The sequence below is a fragment of the Monodelphis domestica genome, chromosome 4 (genome assembly GCF_027887165.1).
Source record: "Monodelphis domestica isolate mMonDom1 chromosome 4, mMonDom1.pri, whole genome shotgun sequence".
NCBI lineage: Eukaryota > Metazoa > Chordata > Mammalia > Didelphimorphia > Didelphidae > Monodelphis > Monodelphis domestica.
In genome coordinates this window covers 398,954,486-398,974,584 of record NC_077230.1, presented here as the reverse complement: position 1 = coordinate 398,974,584, position 20,099 = coordinate 398,954,486, and the positions used below count along the sequence as shown (strand labels likewise).

The following is a 20,099-nucleotide window of genomic DNA, read 5'->3' as shown; positions in this document are numbered from 1 at the left end:
ACTGTGTGGAGGGTATGGGTGTGTGCAAGCTGGGCTTGGGTTTTAATCCTGACTCTGACATTTAAGAGATTGTAGGATTCCGTGGTGCCAAGTTACTTAAACTCAATCTCTGCTTCTGTAAAATGGACAAAAAGCCCCAAACCACTTGCATTGACATTGCTGTAAAATTAATATAGAAATGAGTTATTAAATTATGCCAATGTATTATTTATTGTTTGTTTTTTTTAAACCCTTACTTTTCATCCTAGAATCAATATTATGTATTGGTTCCAAGGCAGAAGTGTGATAAAGTTAGGCAATTTGGGGGGTTAAGTGATTTGCTCAGGGTTGCACAGCTAGGAAGTGTCTGAGGTCATATTTGAACTCAGGTGCTCCCAACTCCAGGCCTGGCTCTCAATCCACTGAGCCATCTAGCTGCCTCTAGTATTTATTCATTATTCAAAAGGTTTGTTCAGGCCCAATTCAGTATCATGATCATTCCTTTGGATTCCATCCCTACACACTGGATCTTCCTTCATCTTCAACTTCTTTGATCTTATCAATGTGGCAGTCCCTCCACTTTTCCCCCTCTCTCTCCAAGGTCATCTAGAAGTCTACAGTTTTCTGTTCCCTTGTTTCTCTGCTGCAGCTCCTCCCATTTGTAATGTGCAAATTTAACACAGGGCCAGGAACATAGTAATCAGGGATTTCCCAACACATTTGGTCAAAGAATATTAAGGTAGAAGGAGTTCAGAGATTCTCTACCAAGCCTCTTATCTTGAATGAATACAGACATAAATAAAGAAGGGAACTGAGACTTGGTGATTCACATGAGTCAGGGATAGAATTGTTTCTCTTCCATCAACCAGGGAGGCAGTGACCCAGCTGGAGACAAGGGCCATAGACTCTCTATACTACTCTCTCTTTTCCAACTCTCACATTGCTCTGAGATTCAGGGAAGAAATGGGAAAAGGACTGGATTCTGAGGTGAGTACTCTTAAATTCGGCTCTCTGAGATCCTGAGCAGGTAGCTTCCCCTGTGAGGGAGACTTTCTTTACTTAATTTAAGGATATTTATTTAACAGATGTGCAAGGGCCTGGAAGTGCAACTATCAGATATTGGCATGCATGAATGAAGCTTGCAAAAAACCCCTTTGGGGCCCTGGGGTTACCAAGGTCACAGGCACAGGTTACAAGTCTCAGAAATATTAACATATTTCTGACTGCAGTGTTCTTTGCACTGCATCGCAGCTTTCCCTTTTTGTAGCTCCAGTGCTTTGCATACAGTACCGGACTGGGACAGAATGACGGCTCTTAAGAAGAGGGGAAGGGAGAGAGCCCCTAGTGAGGAGTAATTGGGCGGCACTTTCTTTCTCCGGCCCAAAGCGCCCTGGGGGCCGGTTTCCGCACGGCAGACAAAGACCAGCGCACAACATGGCGGCCCCAGAGTCTGGCGGAAAGGTCTGGGGCCGGCGCTGGCTTTGCCTCTGACCGACAGCCAGAGTGACGGGGAGACCCGACGGCCGAAAGGGTCAGAGGAGGTTAGGCCTCCAGCGGACCAGCTGTCCGGCCCCCATAATTCCCTTTCCTGGGCCGTTTCATCTTTCTCTACCTAGCGGCGAGCCTCTCCGAAAGCCCCCGCCCCGCTTCCTGGGAGCCTCACTTTCCCGGCGCCGCGGGACTCCCCTAGGCTTGCACCCTTCCCCCATACCCCGATCTACCTAAGCAGCCGTCCCCACTTTCCCCTCGTGCCCCCTTCCCGGCTCCACCCACCTCTGGCCGGCTAACCTGTTGGCCCCGCCCCCGTGCCCCTCTCTCACCCGCTGACTCCACCCTCACCTCGTGCTCTCCCCAGCCCATCCACGTGCTCACTAGCCCCGCCCCGGACCCCCACCCTCACCTCCTCCATGGCGGCTGAGGCCCCGAGCCCAGGGGAGAGGATCAACATCCAGGCGAGCGAGGGCCCCCCGGCCTCGGGAGCCAAGGTCGGGAACGGCTGCCCGTGCAGTGACACAGCGGCGGCTCCTGGGCCGCGAGGGCGGTCGTGGCGCCACAAGTGCGCCTCGTATGTGCTGGCGCTGAGGCCGTGGAGCTTCAGCGCATCGCTGAGCCCTGTGGCGCTAGGGAGTGCGCTGGCCTATCGCTCCCAGGGTGCGCTGCAGCCGGGCCTGCTGCTGGGCAGCGCCGTGGCCGTGCTGGCCGTGCACGGGGCCGGGAACCTGGTCAACACCTACTACGACTTCTCCAAGGGCATCGACCACAAGAAGAGCGATGACCGCACACTCGTGGACCGCATCCTGGAACCCCAGGATGTGGTTCGCTTCGGTGTCTTCCTCTACACCCTGGGCTGCGTGTGTGCTGCCTGCCTCTACTGCCTGTCCACCCTCAAACTGGAGCATCTGGCGCTCATCTTCTTTGGGGGTCTCTCCAGCTCTTTCCTCTACACCGGAGGTGAGACCCAACTCCTGAGAGACCAACTGGGCCCTGGCAGTGCTCCCTAGGAAGCTCCAGGTGGGCCTGGCCTAGCTCCCTTGGGAGCCCAGGACAGCCTACCTCCACTCTTTAGGGAGGACACTGGGTCCCACCCCTCAAGCTGGGCTGAACTCTGCTGCCAATGAACAGGAGGACCTTCTCTTTCCTGGTCCCGAGGTTGTTCCTCTTGTGTAAAGTGAGGGGGTTGGATCAGAGCATCTGTAAAGCTCCTGATAGCTGTTAGTGAATTAGAGAGGAAAGTGCCACCTTCCAAACCAATGGGATTACATTTTTTACTGTCCTGTGGACCTCCTTTTTGAAACCTGAAAACACTGTGGCAGTCCTGAAATGTGCTTAATGTGTTTCCTAACCTTCAGATTACAGTTTTCTCTTCAGGAACCAAATTTGGGGGGGCCTACTTTTGAAAGTCATCAAACAGGAGCAGCCAGGTGGCTCAGTGAATAGTGTCAGGGCTGGACAATCTACCTCAGACAATCTGCTCAAGCTGGGAGACCCTGGGCAAGTCACATAACTCCAACTGGTTATACCTTACCCTTGGAACTTATACTGATTTTAAGACAAGGCAAGAGGTTTTTTTTTTAAAGTCAACAAATAGCCCCTTTAGGAATCTGGCTGTGGCCCTAGAAGCCACTCTCCCTTTGGTCATCATTTCCAGAGGTTGTTACTTTAAAGAGGAGAGCAGGCTTTGATTTTTTTTTAGTTCAGTTCACCAAATATTTAAGTGCCAGGTACTGGGGAGAGAGAGACAAAAATGAAAGACTCCTTTCAGCAAGCAAGTTTGAGCAGTAGTCAGAGGGTCAGTTTGGCCAGAATGGAGGGTATGTATTGGGGAGAATGGAGCAGCCAGGGTATGCCAGGTGGAATCGCTCTGGAAAGATAAGTCGAGGTCAGTTTGTATTTAGGGGACCTTATATCCCAAGGAGTTACTAAAGCCTTAAGGTAGAGACGTGAGCCTTAGGAAGATGGTTTGGGCAGCTCTGGAGGGTGGATTAGATAAACTCTGGAAGCAGAGAGACCAAATAAGTGACTTATGATAGTCCAGGTGCTGGGGGAAGGCCCTAAACTAGGGTGGTGTCCAGAGAGAGAAAACATGGTAGTTGGTTGAGAAGGAAGGAATTGGAGAATCTCCATATGAGAGTGTACGGTCTGGTCTTACCTTTCTGTAGATTAGGAATTGGGTCTGTTTTAGTCTAGAGGAGAAAAGGCTTGGGAGAACAATAGGATAACAATCTTTAAGAGAGGGGGGGAAGGATGCAGAAACCCCTAGAATCTGCTTTGGAGTAGCAGGGTGAGGAGTTAGGGGGCTTCCACAGGGGGAGCATTGAGGAGCCACAGAGGGGTCCTGCACACCTAAGACAAGAGTCAGGCAAGAGAGAGATGGCAAGAGTTTTGAGAGACTCACCATGTCCAGGGTTTGGCACGTATTTGCCTCTAGGAATCCTGCCAAGCCTTCTAATTCTATTACACTGCATGTAGCTTTGGTCATGAGACTGTTTCCCATTTCAGGAACACTTTTATTAACTTGTCAATGACTTTTTAGAAATGTAATATGAGCACAGGTCTTAAAAGCACAAAAAGGAGAAAATGAAAGGGCCTAGTTTTGTCCTTGTCTAATACTGGAAGGACAAAAGGCTTTTTTTTTTCTCTGATTCTCCAGGCTAACCTCAGCATGCATGCTGAGGCCTATCATTATGACTTTGACTTGTGCTTCTCAGGAATAATGCTTCTTCCTCCTCTTCTTCAGACTGGGGCTCCTGCTCTGTCTCAGAGGTTAGAAGTAACACATGACTCTGTTCACCAGACTGTGATAGATATCTTGAGTCATATTGAGTTATGGAGGAGAACCCAAAGCTCTTGGAACTTGGCCTAGTAGGGCAAGGAAGCATGATTGGCTGCCTCTTATAGACTCCAGGGAGTCTATAAGGGAGAGAATTCTCCAAATAGCGGAGCCCCGATGGTGAATGTGGCCCTCTCATGGGATTCCAGCTTCCTTGTTGGAAACACCTCCAGGTGAAGCCCTGGAGCTTCATTTGGTTCAAAGCCATTGTACCCCCCTGAGCTTTGTCCCTCCTTTAAGTGGGTCCTGAGGACTCTTGTCTAGTCACCTGGGGGTTGGGGGTAGGGAGAGAGTTGAGGAACAATATATATGATGAAGACTGGCTAAAGGCATGAATAGAACCAGAGAGGAAAACTCCTTTGGTTACAAAGAAGATGGGAGAAATGATGGTGGAGTAGGGAAGCACATACTTAGTGTGCTTAGGAGGAAGGGCTTCTCTCAGGAATGAATGGATTTTAGGGGAAATAAAAAGGAAGCTTTGTTCCTTGCCCCCATGGCCTCATTTGGCACTTCATTTTGTAAACTGACGTTTTCATTATGTAACAATAGGATCACAGTTTTAAATTCAATATTCTCTACTCCAACCTTCTTATTTTATAGATGCTGAAAATAATAATAGCTAACATTTTTATGGGGTTTATTATGTGTCAGGCACTATGCTAAGTGCTTTACGAATATTATCTTATTTATTCCTCACTACAATGCAGGGAAGTAGGTGCTATTATCTCCATGTTACAGTTGAGGAAATTGAGGTAGTCAGAGGTGAAGCAACTTGCTCAGAGTCACAGTGCTGGCAAAGGTCTGAGGCGAGATTTGAACTCAGGTCAGCTCCTGCCTCCAGACCTGGTCTGTGCATGGTGCGACCCCCAGATGCTCCAAATGAAGCAGTTAGTATCTACTGTGTCAGTGTCTTGCCCTCTTGTAAGACCCTTGAAATCAGGAGACTGCTTATTTAAACTTCATATCTCATCTAGTACCTAGTAGGGTGTCCTAAACAGAGTGGGCACTTAAATGTATGCTAGGTTATATTAAGAGCACTGATAGACCAAAGGGGGGCTTGCTTGGAAATATCATTCTACTTCTTTGGTGTATTTGAGAACAAATCTGGTTTTGCCCTTGGTATACCACTGTTTTGAGAAGGAGAGAGCTGATTGAAAGACTTGCTGCCCTGCTTCGTGTTCTCTCTCCTTTTGCCCTTTGCTTACAAAGGAAGAGTGGGGAGAACCATTCTGGTTTTCTAAAAAGTCCCCTTCCCGAGTGTCTTTGATTTCATGCCGTCTCTGTGTTTTGTGGCCATAGGAATTGGATTCAAGTATGTGGCTTTGGGAGACCTGGTCATCCTCATCACCTTTGGTCCACTGGCTGTTATGTTCGCCTATGCTGTGCAGGTGGGGTCCCTGGCCATCTTCCCGCTGGTCTACGCCATCCCCTTGGCTCTCAGCACCGAGGCCATCCTCCATTCCAACAACACCCGGGACATGGAGTCAGACAGAGAGGCCGGCATTGTCACTCTGGCCATTCTTATTGGTCCCACCTTCTCCTACATCCTCTACAACACGCTGCTCTTCCTGCCCTACCTAATCTTCAGCATCCTGGCCACTCGCTACACCATCAGCATGGCGCTGCCTCTGCTCACCATTCCCATGGCCTTTTCACTGGAGAGACAGTTCAGGAGTCAGACCTTCAACAAATTGCCACAGAGGACTGCCAAGCTCAACCTCCTGCTGGGGCTTTTCTATGTCTTTGGCATCATCTTGGCACCAGCAGGCACTCTGCCCAAACTCTAAAGGGACCCAAGGTTCTGCCGCCGACCCCCCTCCCCAACCCTTGTGCCCCCTTCAGTGGAATGTGACTCCCTGGTGTCTGAGAACAGACTGGGATTTTGTGACCTTTCGCCCTTTCTGAGTAACAGACTTTAATGTGCAAAATCTTGTGTGAATGATGGTGGTCAGGGCGCTCGCTCTGTTCAGTCTCCACTAGAGGGCAGTGTCACATCACTTTGCTTGCACATGGGAGTACTCAGAGGACTCTGGAGCTTAGCCTCTCACCTCACCATCTCCCTTCAATTAGGACCCTAATTCTGGGCCCTTATTACAATTCTTATTTCAGCTTTATTTTCTTACTGGTCTGGTTTTTCATGAAATATGATGATTAGTACCAAGCTCAATGAACATAGGCAGTGCCTGTCTCTTACCTTTTGACCTCTGGTCCAGAAAGTGCTGTCAGAGGGAGAAAAGTCCTTCATTAACAGCCTAGTATGGCTCAGAAAAATTCGCCCCTTGATGCATCTACTCTCTTGTCAGTTGCCACAATTGACTAAAAATATTAGGTCACCTTTTAGCAAAGAATCAAGCTGGAGACAAGGAGAAAAAAGAGGCCCTCCAAAGGCACCCTGGTTTGTGTGAAGGTGGGCAGGGTGGCTGTTTCCTTCTCAATATGAATATGCCTAGAAAGACAAATGGATTAGGAATTTCAGTAACCATTGACCTGAAAGCTCTAGGAGCAATGACAGCAATCGGTAAGCTGTTTGAGATTTAAGATAATATTTTCCATTCAGCAATGCCCAGTCCCTCCCCTTTAACATTTCTTTTGGATACTCTTGTCCAGTTTTCACAGGGAGAAAACAAATTCACATTTAGTAACTAGATTTTATGGTAAGAGTTTAAGAACTACTGCAGGGTTGAGATGGGGCCTACTGCCTCAGGGTAACCAAATAAGATACAGGCCAATCAATGGGCCATGTTCCCTCCAGAGCCAGAATAGGCAAAGTGTAGCTAATTTCATTTGTATCTTTAAAGATAGATGCAATTTTGACATGTATTTTTCGCTATGGGATCCTTGAGATGAAGCATGGGGGAACACCTTGCTAAAGACACATTAAAAATGGATTGAGGTTTGCACATGACTAGGATTACCTTTGCATTTCTTTGTAGAGAGATTGTGGCTCTGAGACAGCCTTTGCATTAGGAAGGGCTAGGACTGAGATCCCATGGGGTGCTAGATTCATTCACATTCTCTTTTGGGATATAATGCTTCATCTAATAAACCCCAAATATTTATATCCCTTTTCCCAACAGCAATATTAAGGCCTTTGTGTCTAGAATAGTGGCATAAATCTCAGTTGGTAGACCAGGCTCACTACCCAGATCACGAAACTTAGCCCCTATACCAAAGTTGGTCAAATCACAAAGACTATAGAGTGTGGAAATCACAAAGGTTCTTCTTTAAAAGGTGTTTAGCAAAGGTTTGTGGTCCCAGGAGAGACACCAGCAGCAAAGAGAAAGGGTAAAGTCTTCCTTGGGCACCCTTCTTCTAGTACCTTTATAAGAAATGCCAGTTGTGGATTTCTAGATGTTCTTCTCTATCCATGGATCAGTCCCCTTTCAGAATTCACCCCTTGAGGGTGGAGGTTGGAGTCATCAGCTGAACCCCAAGTTAGCCACCAATGTCCAGCTCACTGGCCCCATCTGTGTCATCAGCCTGTGTCAGAGTTTAGTGCCGATTTTAATACATTTTTGATACATACTCTTGAGAAGGCCAAACTTGTTTTTGAATTTTGTACACAGCCCACCATGTATTTATATGGCTGTCCTTGATTCAGTGAAGTTTTCTTAATCCTATTGATTAAAAAAAAAATTCACTTATCACTTTTCAGTCTCTAACTTCTCTTTGCCTTCTACCAACTTCCTTTTTTAGTGGGTCTACTGGGGTCCCTAAGATATATGATTGATTGGTGTTAGTCTAATGTTCTGTTATGTTTAATGTACATATCAAAATTGTTTGTGTAGTTTAGTTAAGCGATGCACAATTAGAGATTATACTCAAGCTTTGTCCTCTAGAAGGCTGTTCCATGTCACTAATGTTTTCTATGGAATTATAAAGGCCAAAAATTCAGAGCTGGAGAGGACCTCACACATACCAAACTAATAACATTACCCTGACAATTGTATAACAATGCATGTGTTTGAGGCAATTTAAGCATGTCTTCGAAATTCTTGATTTCAGAAACAAACTCAAAGGTCTGGGTTCATCAGGGCAGGGAGACAAGAACCAGATTCAATTTGGTCCAATAGGCTGTGATGAAGCACTTCTTTGTAACAGGCCTAGGAACTCAAAGACACACATGGTTCTGGTCTTCAAGAGATCTTACATTTGTCCCCATGGCCCCCTTCTACACATCCTTCCTATCAGTCACAGGAGGTAGCTGACCTTGAGAACTAGAACTAGAGACATCTCCCTCCAAGGAGCCCAACTCCTATAGTAATTAATAGCTTTTATAAAACCCCAAAGTTTGCAGTTTACAAATATCCTTTACAAATATCTTCACAAAACCCCCTGAGATATAGATGTTATTATTGTCTCCATTTTATTGATGGGGAAACAGATTAAATGACTTGCCCAGGGTCACAGAATTGGTAAGCATCTGAGGTTGGATTTGAACTCAGGTCTCCCTCATTCCAGGTCCAATGTTCTCTCCAGTGTACCCCCCAGATACTTAGATTGGTCAGCTTTTGTAGCAGTGAAAGTGATGGGAAGGATAGCCTCAAAGCTTTGTGGTCTCCTCTGGGAGCTTGCTTCCAAAGTACCTTCCTTCACCTGTTTCAGAGTTGGGTTTGTGTGTGTATTTTTTTTTTTTATTTTAAACCCTTACCTTCCATCTTGGAGTCAATACTATGTATTGGCTCCAAGGCAGAAGAGTGGTAAGGGTAGGCAATGGGGGTCAAGTGACTTGCCCAGGGTCACACAGCTAGGAAGTGGCGGAGGCCGGATTTGAACCTAGGACCTCCCGTCTCTAGGCCTGGCTCTCAATCCACTGAGCTACCTAGCTGCCCCTGTGTGTGTATTTTTAAGAAAGAAAAGCAGTGATTTATGATTTCCTCATTATAGCACCTTTTAGCTTGAGGGAGCACCTAGGATCCTCTGCTGAGGTGGGATTGCAAACAATTGCTACTTCAATTTTTTTTTTTGGTCAGGGTCTCAGATGCTTAGATAAACATCTGGACTGAGGTTGCTAAGCCAGAGGAAGCTTCTCCAATTTGGTCTCCTATTAGGGGCAGCTGAGGGAAAAGAATGGAATGAGATGAGTCCTGGGCCCTACCTACCAAAAGCCGACCTAATTCCAACTGCTCCCAAGAGGAACCATCCTGGTCAAAAGAGAGATGCCCTCTCCTAAAATGACATGATTGGAGGCGGAGCCAAGATAGTGGCTTAGAGAGAACAAAAGTTCAAACTTCTGCAAACCCTCACCGAATGAAACACAATACTTCTGGGGGACTGAAAACCAAATCTAACAACAGGACAGAGCTAGGGAACCCTCCTGCTGGACTCAACTTAAGAGTCACCCCCCACCCCAAGCCTGAACTCTAGAACAAGCAGATTTAAGGGGAAGGAAAAAGGAAGGTCCCAGGACCCTCCCCTACCTACAGTGCTGAGCCTTCAGCAGTGGCTGGAATTTCTGGGCAGGTAAGGGTGCTAGTCTGGAGGATGTGCCTTGCTGGAGCTGCTGTGCCAGGCTCAGGGCACTGAACACAGTCAATGTAGAGGTGCAGAGCAGGCAGCCTAGGCACAGCCAACATGCTCCATCTTGTCTCCCCCACCTCAAGGTTTTGGCCTCAGGGCACAGCCAGTTTTGCAGATCAACTTTGCCCTGGTTCAATTTTATCCATAGGGCAGATAAGCCTTCAGAGGGCAGGGAAGCTCAAGCTCCAACACGCCTCCCCCACAGATTAACCTGAGAGCCTTGCTGACTAAGCTCCAAGGGCAAAGGCTGCAACAAACTACAGGCAAGTGAGAAGCCCAGTTCCTTTTCAGCTTCTGCAGCTAGCTGGGGAAGATCTGACCTCAGGGCTCATTAATACCATCAGCTTAACCTGGTCAATCAGCAGAGCAGAGAAGCCCTTTCAGGAGAGAATAGCCTAAACCCACAAATTCAGCAAATAATGAAAGGAGCAAGACTACAGGAAATTACAGGGGAGAAAGAAGGGGGAAAAATATGAGTAAACAACAAAAAAAAGAAGAAATTAAAATCAACAATTTCTATCCAGGCAATGAACAAAGAGCAAATGGAACAGAGGAAGATCAAGGAACACCAAGCAAAAACACAAATTCCAGCAAATTGGATAGAGGCTTTGGAAGGACTCAAAGTACTATTCAAAAAACTAAAGTGCCTTGATTGTTGGGAATGAGCTCAGCAGGTTGTCCTAGGGACTGCTCTCTTCACTTGGAATGGCCTCCTTTACCTCTTGGATCTCTCTCGCTGTCACTTGTTTTCAAGATTCTAACTCCACTGCCATCTCTTCCCTGAAGTCTTTCCTGCCTTTATGCCTCCTTTACCAAGTAGAATTGCTATTTCCCTCCTCCAGTGTCTCAGAGAACTTTGCCTGAATTTCTCCTTTGTCCTTATGACCCTCCCCTATGTGTTGCATTAGTCATAGAGTCACCGATTTGAGTTGGGATCTCACAGGTGGTCTGGCCCTCTCATTTCACAGGAAAGGGAAGTGAATAGTCTAGTCACATAACCAGTGTGTGATGAGGCAGGCTTCTCAGTTCGAAGGCCAACCTTCTATCTCCTAACCCAACTCTACCTTTTGCCTAGCACACAGTAAGAGAGAGAGGCATGGGGAACCCCTAGGTGGAGAAACTCTCCTTGCCAGGATAGCATCTTCTCAGTAAATTCTCTCTTAGGGAGTTGAGGTCATTGAAGTTAAGTAACTTATTCAGGGGTTACCCAACTGAGAGGCATCAGAGGCACCCAGGAAGGCCTGTTTGTTGAATTAAACGTTGGCCATTAATCTCTGCCAGTTGTAATGAGCTCAGCAGCTATTGATAGTTTGTGTGTCTGTATGTGTGTGGGTGTATTTGGGAGACACACATACATAGAATTGATTTCACCCTCCAAAGTCCTTGTAATGAGATTGGCTGACAGCTCAGGTCCACAGAACAGGAGAAGGCCATACTGTTAATCGTCTGTCATCCTTTACTTACCTACAAATGCCATGACTCTTCAAGGTAGTTGTAGAACCAACTGGCTATATTGACCAACCAGCTAAAAATAACTGGCTATAATGACCAGTTAATAAGACTTAGAAATTAAGCAGCCACAATGTGCCAGGCAACAGACTAAGCATTGGGGGTTCAAAGAAAGCCAAAAAAAAAAGAGTCCCTGCCCTCAAGGGGCTCATATTCAAACGGGGGAGACAAAAGCCCAAGATCCTGAATGTAATCATGAATCTAGTTGGTGTCTCCTAGAAGGAACTTTGAGGTGTCTCTGCTCATACCTCAAATTCTAAGCCTCAATCAAAATTCTCTGAGGCCCCAAGACCAGTGACGAGATGGTCTGCTGTCATCCTAGGCTAGCTTCCCCCCAATTTTGGAAAGTGCCTAGGAGAGGAATTGTTTCTAAGTTCCACCAGTAAAGTTAATGGACTCAAGGAGGCAGGGCCAACCCTGAATGGAGTGGAAAGGGCAGTCATCCACAGGAGTGATTTGAAGGATTCCACAGCTGCTTGCCATCTGATTGCTATTACCACTGCCTCTCCCCTGCATTAATCAGACTTGAACTTTTCACCATTAGAGTCCCTAATGTGGTAAACAGCTAGAGGGGAAGGGGCAGCTAAGTGGTTTAGTGGATAAAGAGGTAGACTTAGAGATGGGAGGTCCTGGGTTCAAATCATATACTGCCTAGCTGGTTGATTCTAGGTAAGTCACTTAATCCCAATTGCCTACCCCTTCCCACTGTTCTGCCTTGGAACCAATACTCACTATCAATTCTAAGATGAAAGATAAGAATTTCTTTTAAAAGGGAAAGATAGAAGGTTGTGGTTGTTGTTGAGTTGTGTCCAACTCTGATCTCCTTTAAGGTTTTCTTGGCAAAATCCTGGAGCAGTCTGCCATTTCCTTCTCCAGCTCATTTAACAGATAGGAAAACTGAGGCAGAGTGAAAGGACTTGTCCAGGGTTACACATCTAAGATACTGGAGTGGTTTTCTATTTCCTTCTTCAGCTCATTTGACAGAAGAAACCGAGACAGAGTGAAGTGACTTGCCCACAGTCACACAGCCAGTAAGTATCTGAGATCAAATTTGAATTCAGGTCTTTCTGAATCCAGGCCTGGTGCTCTTTCTACTGTGCCATCTAGCGGCCAAGGCAGAATGGGGGAAGGGTCAAGAGGAAAGAAGAAAGTGGGGAGGGGGGAGAAGGAAGCAGGAAGATCTAGATTTTGAATCTCACCATTGTTACAGAACACAACTCTTCACAAATATAACATTTTCACAAAAGTTATTTCATTTGGTCATCATAACAATAATTGCTATTTTTAGAGTTACTTTAAGATTTGCAAAGTGCTCTATAGTGTCTCATTTGATTCAGGCATTGTTGCTTCCAAATATTATCTCCATTTTATAGAATGGAAACTGAGGCTGAGGGAGCTTAAATGACTGGTTATACAGCAGGTAATGGTCTGAGATTTTCCTGACTCCAAGGCCAAAGCTCTAGGCCAGCGGTTCTCAACCTCTCAATTTGTAGCAATGAGAATACCTAATGCATATCAGGTATTTACATTCCGAATCATAACTGTAGCAAAATGACAGTTTTGAAGTAGCCACCAAAATAATTTTTTGGCTTGGGGTCACTGCAACATGAGGAACTGTATTGCGGGGTCACAGCATTAGAAAGGTTGAGAACCACTGCTCTAGGCAGTAAGTTGTTCAGGTGGATAGAGTTGGTCTTGAAGTAAGAAAGATCTGCCTATGTGGGCAACTCACTAAACTGATATTTGCCTCAGTTTCTTCATTTGTAAAATGAGGATAATGATGCCACCTGCCTCCCAGAGTTGTTTTGAGGCTCAAATAAGATCATTGTTAAGTGTTTAGCACATAGTAAGAGATACATAGATGTTAGCTAGTATTATCATTCCCTGGATTACATTGTCTCTTCAGCCACTTGAAACAGGTATTGCTTTCACAGTTTTACAGATGAAGAAGCCTGAGGTTCCGAGTGATGAAGGACAAGGCCTGAAAGCCTGGTCTTCTATGGAGAACTCATGGTGCAATGTTGATTATGCCACACCTGGATGCCTCTCTAAGTTAACCATGATGACAATTTGGCGGGTGCCATGGAGGCTAAAAGTGAATTTAGAGCTTATGATCTGAGTGGTAGGAGAGTGGATGGAATCAGTTAAGAATAAATCCCAGGAGGAGGTGGGCCTTTTTGCAGGAAGCAGGTCAGCCATCAAGAAATAATGGAGAGCTTGTTGACCATCATGTCCCCATCAAATGGAGTAGTTTCCTTGGAAACAGACATCTCTGGACAGCTGTCCCCAACTGCCTGGCTGGAGAAAGCCTCCATAATCTGTCCCAGAGGAACGGAATCAACCAACTTTTCTTTGATTGGACTCTGTTGGCCACGTAGGCAGGCAATTGGAACACAGACACAGGCACGCTGAGGGGTATTCCAAGAGATGCCAAGGTCAAAGCTGTCTGAGAAATTAAAAATCCATGATGCTCCCTAGCTGGGAAACAAACAGGAGGGTTTGGCAGGGCATTTAATCAGCCACAGCTGCCAATACCTAATTAAGACAAATGGCCCCAGGGAGATGAGGCCCAGGGAAGGCATTTCTTCAGGCAGCCAAGGCTGGGCTGAATTCCTCATGGGCTTGAGAGAATCTCTGGACTCTGGACCTAAGACTTCTACACTGGAGCTGGAGGAGTTCTACACCTTTGGGCAGATGAATCATAAAGGAATGTATATTTTATTTGTATTCATTTGTCTGTGTATGTGAGGTTTCCACCCAAGAGAATGTCAGCTCTTTGAAGGCAAAGGACAACTTCATAAGATCCATAGACCTAGGGCCTCAGAGACCATCTGCGAAAAAGATGCAAACATCTCATTTTACAGACAAAGAAACTGAGGCGCAGGGTAGTTAGATGATTTGCCTGTGTCATTTTACAGATCTCAAGAGAGGGTAGGACCATGCAACCATGGGATAGTCTAAATCAAGTCTTCATCAAGGTGAAATTTGTTTCATTACAACTCTCCCCCCTTCTCACTTTGTTTTGCCCTGCAGGGAATGGCAGCCAGGTACTAAGTTAATAATAATAATTATAACAACAATACTCATATAATAATAACAATGAGTAATGTCTTAGGGGTGGGATTTGAATCTAAGATCCTCTGACAAATGTACTGTGCTGACTGTTCTGTCTTAGTGCTTGGGACAAAATAGAAACATAATCAACACTTATTGCATTAAACCCATGATGCTAGGAGTGGCAGCCATGACCAGACTTGTCCATTCTTCTCTGTCCCCTTTTCCAGACAATGTTCATTTCATGATGAGGTCATTAAACCCTGTTTCTTGTTGGCCTCCTGTCTTCCCAGTCTATGGAGCCAAAGTAATTTTCCAAGCCTTCTGTTTTGTCCATAACTCCTCCCTGACCAGCTTTTCAGTAGCTTCCCATCACCTCCTCTGCCTCCTAAGCCAGAAAACCCAACAAAGCATGAAAATAAGCCTCCTTTCCCTAGTTCCCCACCCCAATTTGATGGCTGTCTTTTGTACAAAAGTAGCTCCTCCCACCAGGGCTGGACAATCTTGACCAGTCTAATGAAGCTTGTGCTCTCGGAGACAGGGGACTAGATGTTATTTCTAGGGGCAAAAGACCAACCTTCACATCTCACTCTTCCATGATGTTATAGCAACCCAGCAAAGTCATTAGATGAATGCCCACTTGCTCTTGTCGAGAAGGCAAGCCTGCTCACAGAACAGATCTGGACATTGGACCCCAAGACATTCTGCTATGTTGATCAATAACATCTCAGAGTTTTCTCTTGGTTCTGATCAAGACTAGTGTGAATACATAGGTCTTAACTCAATAAATGTTTATTATGAGCCTACTAAGTGCAAGGGATGTTGTAAAAGGATGGGGACCCAGAGTCAAAAGTGAAACATTTCTTGCCTTTAGGGAATTTATATTCTTGGGGAGGTAGGGGGAGACCACAGCCACACGTCTGAGGAAGGAGCGAACAGTTGGGGTCAGGGGAAGTTTTACATGTGATATAACATCATAGATAGTCATAGAGGATAAAAAGGATTCAAAGAAATGGAAGTGAGGAGGGAATTATAGACTATCAGAGTTAAAAGGATCTTCAGAGGTATAGGATTGGGAATTTAGAATTGAAAGGGACCTTTCAGATCCACTAGTCTAACCATTCATTTTAGAGTTGAGGAAATTGAGGCCTTGCCCTAGGTCACATATGAAGTTGTGGCAGGACCAGGATTAGAATCCAGATCCTGAAACCCCAACTCTAGTACCTTTCCATTGCACCAGACAAGTCTATAACCTGTACAAAAAAAATCACTCTCTAACACATTTGCTAGTTTAAGCCTTGACTTAAAGCTCTCTATTTTTAGACATTCTTTTTCATTATGTACTTAGGAGATATGAATATTTCAATATACAGAGAAAAAGAGAAAAGGGGAATGAATAGAAAACTATAGGTTTCTTTTCCTTATAATTTTACAGGTTTTAAGATAGGCTACTTTTGAGAGTTGAGCTTCCTGCCATCTCTCAAAGAGGAGGGTCTTTCTGACTAGGTGGAGCTGTCAGGTGAATAATGAGATGAGAGACGACTGAGTGTGCTTAGGCATACTTAGTGTTCTGACATTGCACGGGTTTGTTTATTTTATAGCTTCAGTGAATACATGCTTTTCTGGCACACAATCATTTTTCAACATGCATGTTTCCATAGAACCTAACAACAGACGTGAAGCCTAAGGAGATGGTCAACATAAACACTGTTGCTAAGTGCAGGGTCAGAGGGTAGAATCAACATGACCCTGATATAGGTTGGGGAATTCAGAGCACAGATTTGCCAGAAGTTTTTATGCATAAAAAGGAGGGTCCTATCTAAGTGGGTATATAAGAATCCTTAGGTTTAATTTTGTAAGTGGGATTTCCTGGTAGGTAATATTCTGGGGAGACAGAGTGGGGCATCTGCATTAACCCTGCAAGCATGTTACTCTCAGCGATTTTTCCTGGGGTTAAGTAAGAATAATAATCATAGCAATTCCAATAATAAGGGGATGTTAATAAGGAAAGTCACTTAGGGGGTTTCTGTGGATGTTTCCATCCTCCCTGGGGGCTGCTTTGTAGTCCCTGATTTCCATGTGTGACCATGTCAAACAGTGTGGTCTTTGATGGCTCCCAGCAGGCTACTACCCATGTAACCATGGGAAAGTCTACATCAAGTCTTCATTGAGCTGAAATGTATTTCTTTGCAATTCCCCCACCCCCCTTCATCATTCTGCCCTGCAGGGCTTAGAGGGCAGTCAGGAGGATAGAGTATCAGGCCTGGAGTCAGGAAGACCTGAGTTCAAATTTGGCCTCACAACCTAGCTGTATGACCCTGTTAGGTCATTTAACCCTATTTATCTGAGTTTCTTCCTAAGTAAAATGAGATGGAGAAGGAAACGCCAAACCACTCTAGTCTTTCTATCAAAAACAAACAAACAAATGGGGTCATGAAGAGTCAGATAGGACTAAAACTGAGCAATAACAACAAAGCAGGAATGAGAGAAATGAAATAATGAGATCAGGGAAAGTGATTATTGAGTTCAGAGGACCATTAGTGAGTTGGTCTTGCTGTAATGTAGAGTGCCATCCAAAAGCTGGCAATTTATGTATTTTAAATTTTCTGTCCTAGTATCAATTCTAAAGCAGAAGAGCAGTAAGGAAGGGCTAGGCAATCCGGGTTAAGTAACTTGCCCAAAGTCACAGAACTATGAAGTGTCTGAGGCTGTATTCAAACCCAAGTCCTCCTATCTCTGAGCCTGGCACTCTATCCACTGCTTCTGGACAGGTACATTGTTGGTCCTGGATGTACTAGGGAGTCGCTGGAGTTTATTGAGCAATGGAGTGACATGGTTAGGCCTATTCTTTAGGAAAATCACTGGTAATTGAGTAGTGGATGATTTGGATTGGGGAAGTCTCAAGAGATCAAATAGGAGGATATTTCAGTAATCTACCAGAGAGGTGACTGGACCTGACAAACACTGTCCTGAGAGGTATCAGAGAGATTCTTCATTCCTACTCTACAGCCTAGCATTTTCCTCCCTCTGGCCCTTCTCTCTGAGTGTTTTCTATTTGCCTTAGTTTTCCCAGATGCATTATGGGGAGAAAGAGCTACACATTTCCCCCCATTGATAGGGGATAGTGAAGCTCTAATGGCTAGACATCTGGAAAGCTTCCTGTACCCCTGCCTTGAAGACATCACCAGCATTAAAAAATGAATAAATAAAGCCTTGATGTGATTATTCTGGGTTTCAATGGAAGCTGAAAATTAATGGAACCCAAAGCAATGAGCAACACGTTGTAAAACAATCTCAATTACTAGATAACCGATCTATGTTCAATTCCTGGGAGGATAAAAGAGAAAGCAAGAGAGCTGCTAGAAAATGATGGCCCAGAGCAGCTCCAGGCTGAGATGAAGAGATGGAACTGTTTGTTATTCTGCCTTTTCTGAGCTGGGCTTGGGCAAGAGTGGAGATGGCCTGGATGAGAAAAGCCATTTGTTTTTCTGGAAATCTGAGTGAAGACAGAAGGAAAACAGCTCTATAATCTGTTCTTGGGGCAATTTGAGCAGGATGAAGAACTAATCTCCACTCAGCATTTACTGAGCAAGAGATGTAGGAAAAAAGTCTTAAAAGAGAAGCATTGGAGAAGAAGACTGGATTTGGAGACAGAGAACCTAGGTTTAAAATTCAGTTCTGCTATTTTCTGTGATTTTGGGAAAGTCACTTTTCCTCTTTTAGACCTCAGTTTCTCCCTCTGTAAATGTTGTTCAGTCATTTCAGTCATGTCCAACTCTTTGTGACCCTATTAGGGGTGTGCTTGGCAGAGATACTAACATAGTTTGCTATTTCCTTCTCCAACTCATTTTACAGGTGAGGAAACTGAAGCAAATAGGGTAAAGTTAATTGTTCAGGATCACAAGAGCTGTAAAATATCTGAGGCAGATTTCAACTCTGGTCTTCTTGGCCCTCTATTCACTGTACTACCTAGCTGCCCTGCCTCATACATAGCTTAATAAATCTGTGTTGGTTGCTGGAGGCAGGGAAGGAAAGGAAGGAAGGAGAAGAGGAAAGAAGGAAGGAGGGAGGAAAGGAGAAAGGAATAATGGAAGGAAGGATGGAGGGAAAGAGGGAGGAAGAAAGGAAGGAAAAAAAGATGAGTTCTCTCATATCTTCCTTTCCTATGTTTTGTATCCTCTTTTCTAGACCCCCCACTCTCCTTAGTTCCTTCCATTACTCTTATCTTCCTATCCATTTGTATTGCAATGGAGCAACTTCTGGGGTGGACTGTTACTGCTATATAGGATGATGTGGAGTGAGAAAGCTATGTTAGGGTCAGTGAAAGGAACTGGGCATTTTTAAACCCAGAAAAGAGAAGACTTGGGGGGATATGATGGCTGCCCTCAAGTGTTTGGAAAATTGGGTTAGGAAATGAAGAAATTGTCTTATTCTGCTTGGCCCTTGTGAGCAGAGCTAAGAACAATGGGTAGAACCAGGTTTGTGCTTGAGACTGGGAAAAACCAGGAGAGCTGCCCTGGAATGGACTAGACTCTTTGGGGTGAGGAGGGACTCATTCTTCATGATCTTTGAGTTAGGGATGCTACAAAAAGGGTTCCTTCTTTGGGATTGGTTGGCCAAGTAATGTTCTGAAGCCCTTTCATTTAATGTTTTCATTTAATGTTCATGAAGCTCCTTGATTCCATGGCACAAGAAAGGAAGAACATTGGTTATGAAAGCTTTTGTAGAATCCAAAGTCAAAAAGTCATTCCATTCATTCTTCTGCTTATAGCCTTCCTGGTAGATTGTGTGCCCCTTGAAGGCAGGGGCTGTGCATTTTTTTCACCTTTACATCCCCAACAATTAACAGTTTTAACTCTTTTGATCCTCACAACAATCAGGGGAAGTAAATAGTATTATGATCCCCTTTTTAAAATGACAAAATTGAGGTTGTCATAGGTGAAGTGACTTCCTCAAGGTGACACAACTAGTAAGTATCTGAGGAAAGATTCAAACTCAGATGTCTCTGGTGTACCACCTAAATAGTTATTGAGCCAAATTGTCCTCAGCATGACTGCTTCTCAACAGCTCAGCACTCCAAGACAGTCCTTAAACATCGTTGGATAAACTCTCTTCAAAGCATAATGCGATGGATGTTCTGTCCTTAGAGCCAAATCTTGCAAATGCCTGGCCCACACTGTTTTGAACTGGCAGCTCCTTTCCCTCTTCCTCTTCCTCTTCCTCTTCCTCCTCCTTCTCCTCTTCCTCTCCTCAGTACATTCAGCATGCCTTTCCCTTGTTTTTAACCAAGAGAGGAGGGGGAAAGGCCCAAGTTAAGAGTAACAGGGAGGGCAAGAGAAGAATCCCCCAGGAATCAAGGGGAGCATGGCTACTGGACTCTTAGAAGCCAGCTCCTGGGACCCATGAAGAAGATAAGAAAAGAGAAAGCAGGGAGGATGAGCTAATTCTAGAAACTGTAGGTAATGGCTCCCTGGGTGAAAATAAATGCAAACAAGCGAGGAGACAATGATTGTAAGATAATCTACCAGAGAAATGAGAGTGTGCCAGTGGCTTTCCCAGCTGCAAGATCACATCTGGTCAGTCCAAGGATGATAGATGCCTCCCCAACTTACCTTGCCACTTGTCTTATGTGGAAGACATGTCATTGGCCTCAGTTCTCTCCCCTATCATACCTAAAAAGTCCAGTTCTTCATTCTCTGACCGTATC

General features: G+C 45.1%; 1 protein-coding gene across 1 annotated transcript; it reads left to right on the top strand.

Moving 5' to 3' along the window:
- The first annotated feature begins 1,387 nt into the window (after positions 1-1,387).
- Positions 1,388-7,956, top strand: UBIAD1 (UbiA prenyltransferase domain containing 1). The gene is made up of 2 exons (XM_001371856.3): positions 1,388-2,430; positions 5,609-7,956. Exons 1-2 carry the CDS (start codon positions 1,887-1,889, stop codon positions 6,094-6,096), a joined length of 1,032 nt encoding a protein of 343 aa, XP_001371893.1. The 5' UTR covers positions 1,388-1,886; the 3' UTR covers positions 6,097-7,956.
- The last annotated feature ends 12,143 nt before the right edge of the window (positions 7,957-20,099 follow it).

Coding starts and splice junctions, on each gene's coding strand:
- UBIAD1 (XM_001371856.3), top strand. CDS start 1,887: ATGGCGGCTGAGGCCCCGAGCCCAGGGGAGAGGATCAACATCCAGGCG. Junction 2,431..5,608: donor CTCTTTCCTCTACACCGGAG/GTGAGACCCAAC, acceptor TTGTGGCCATAG/GAATTGGATTCAAGTATGTG.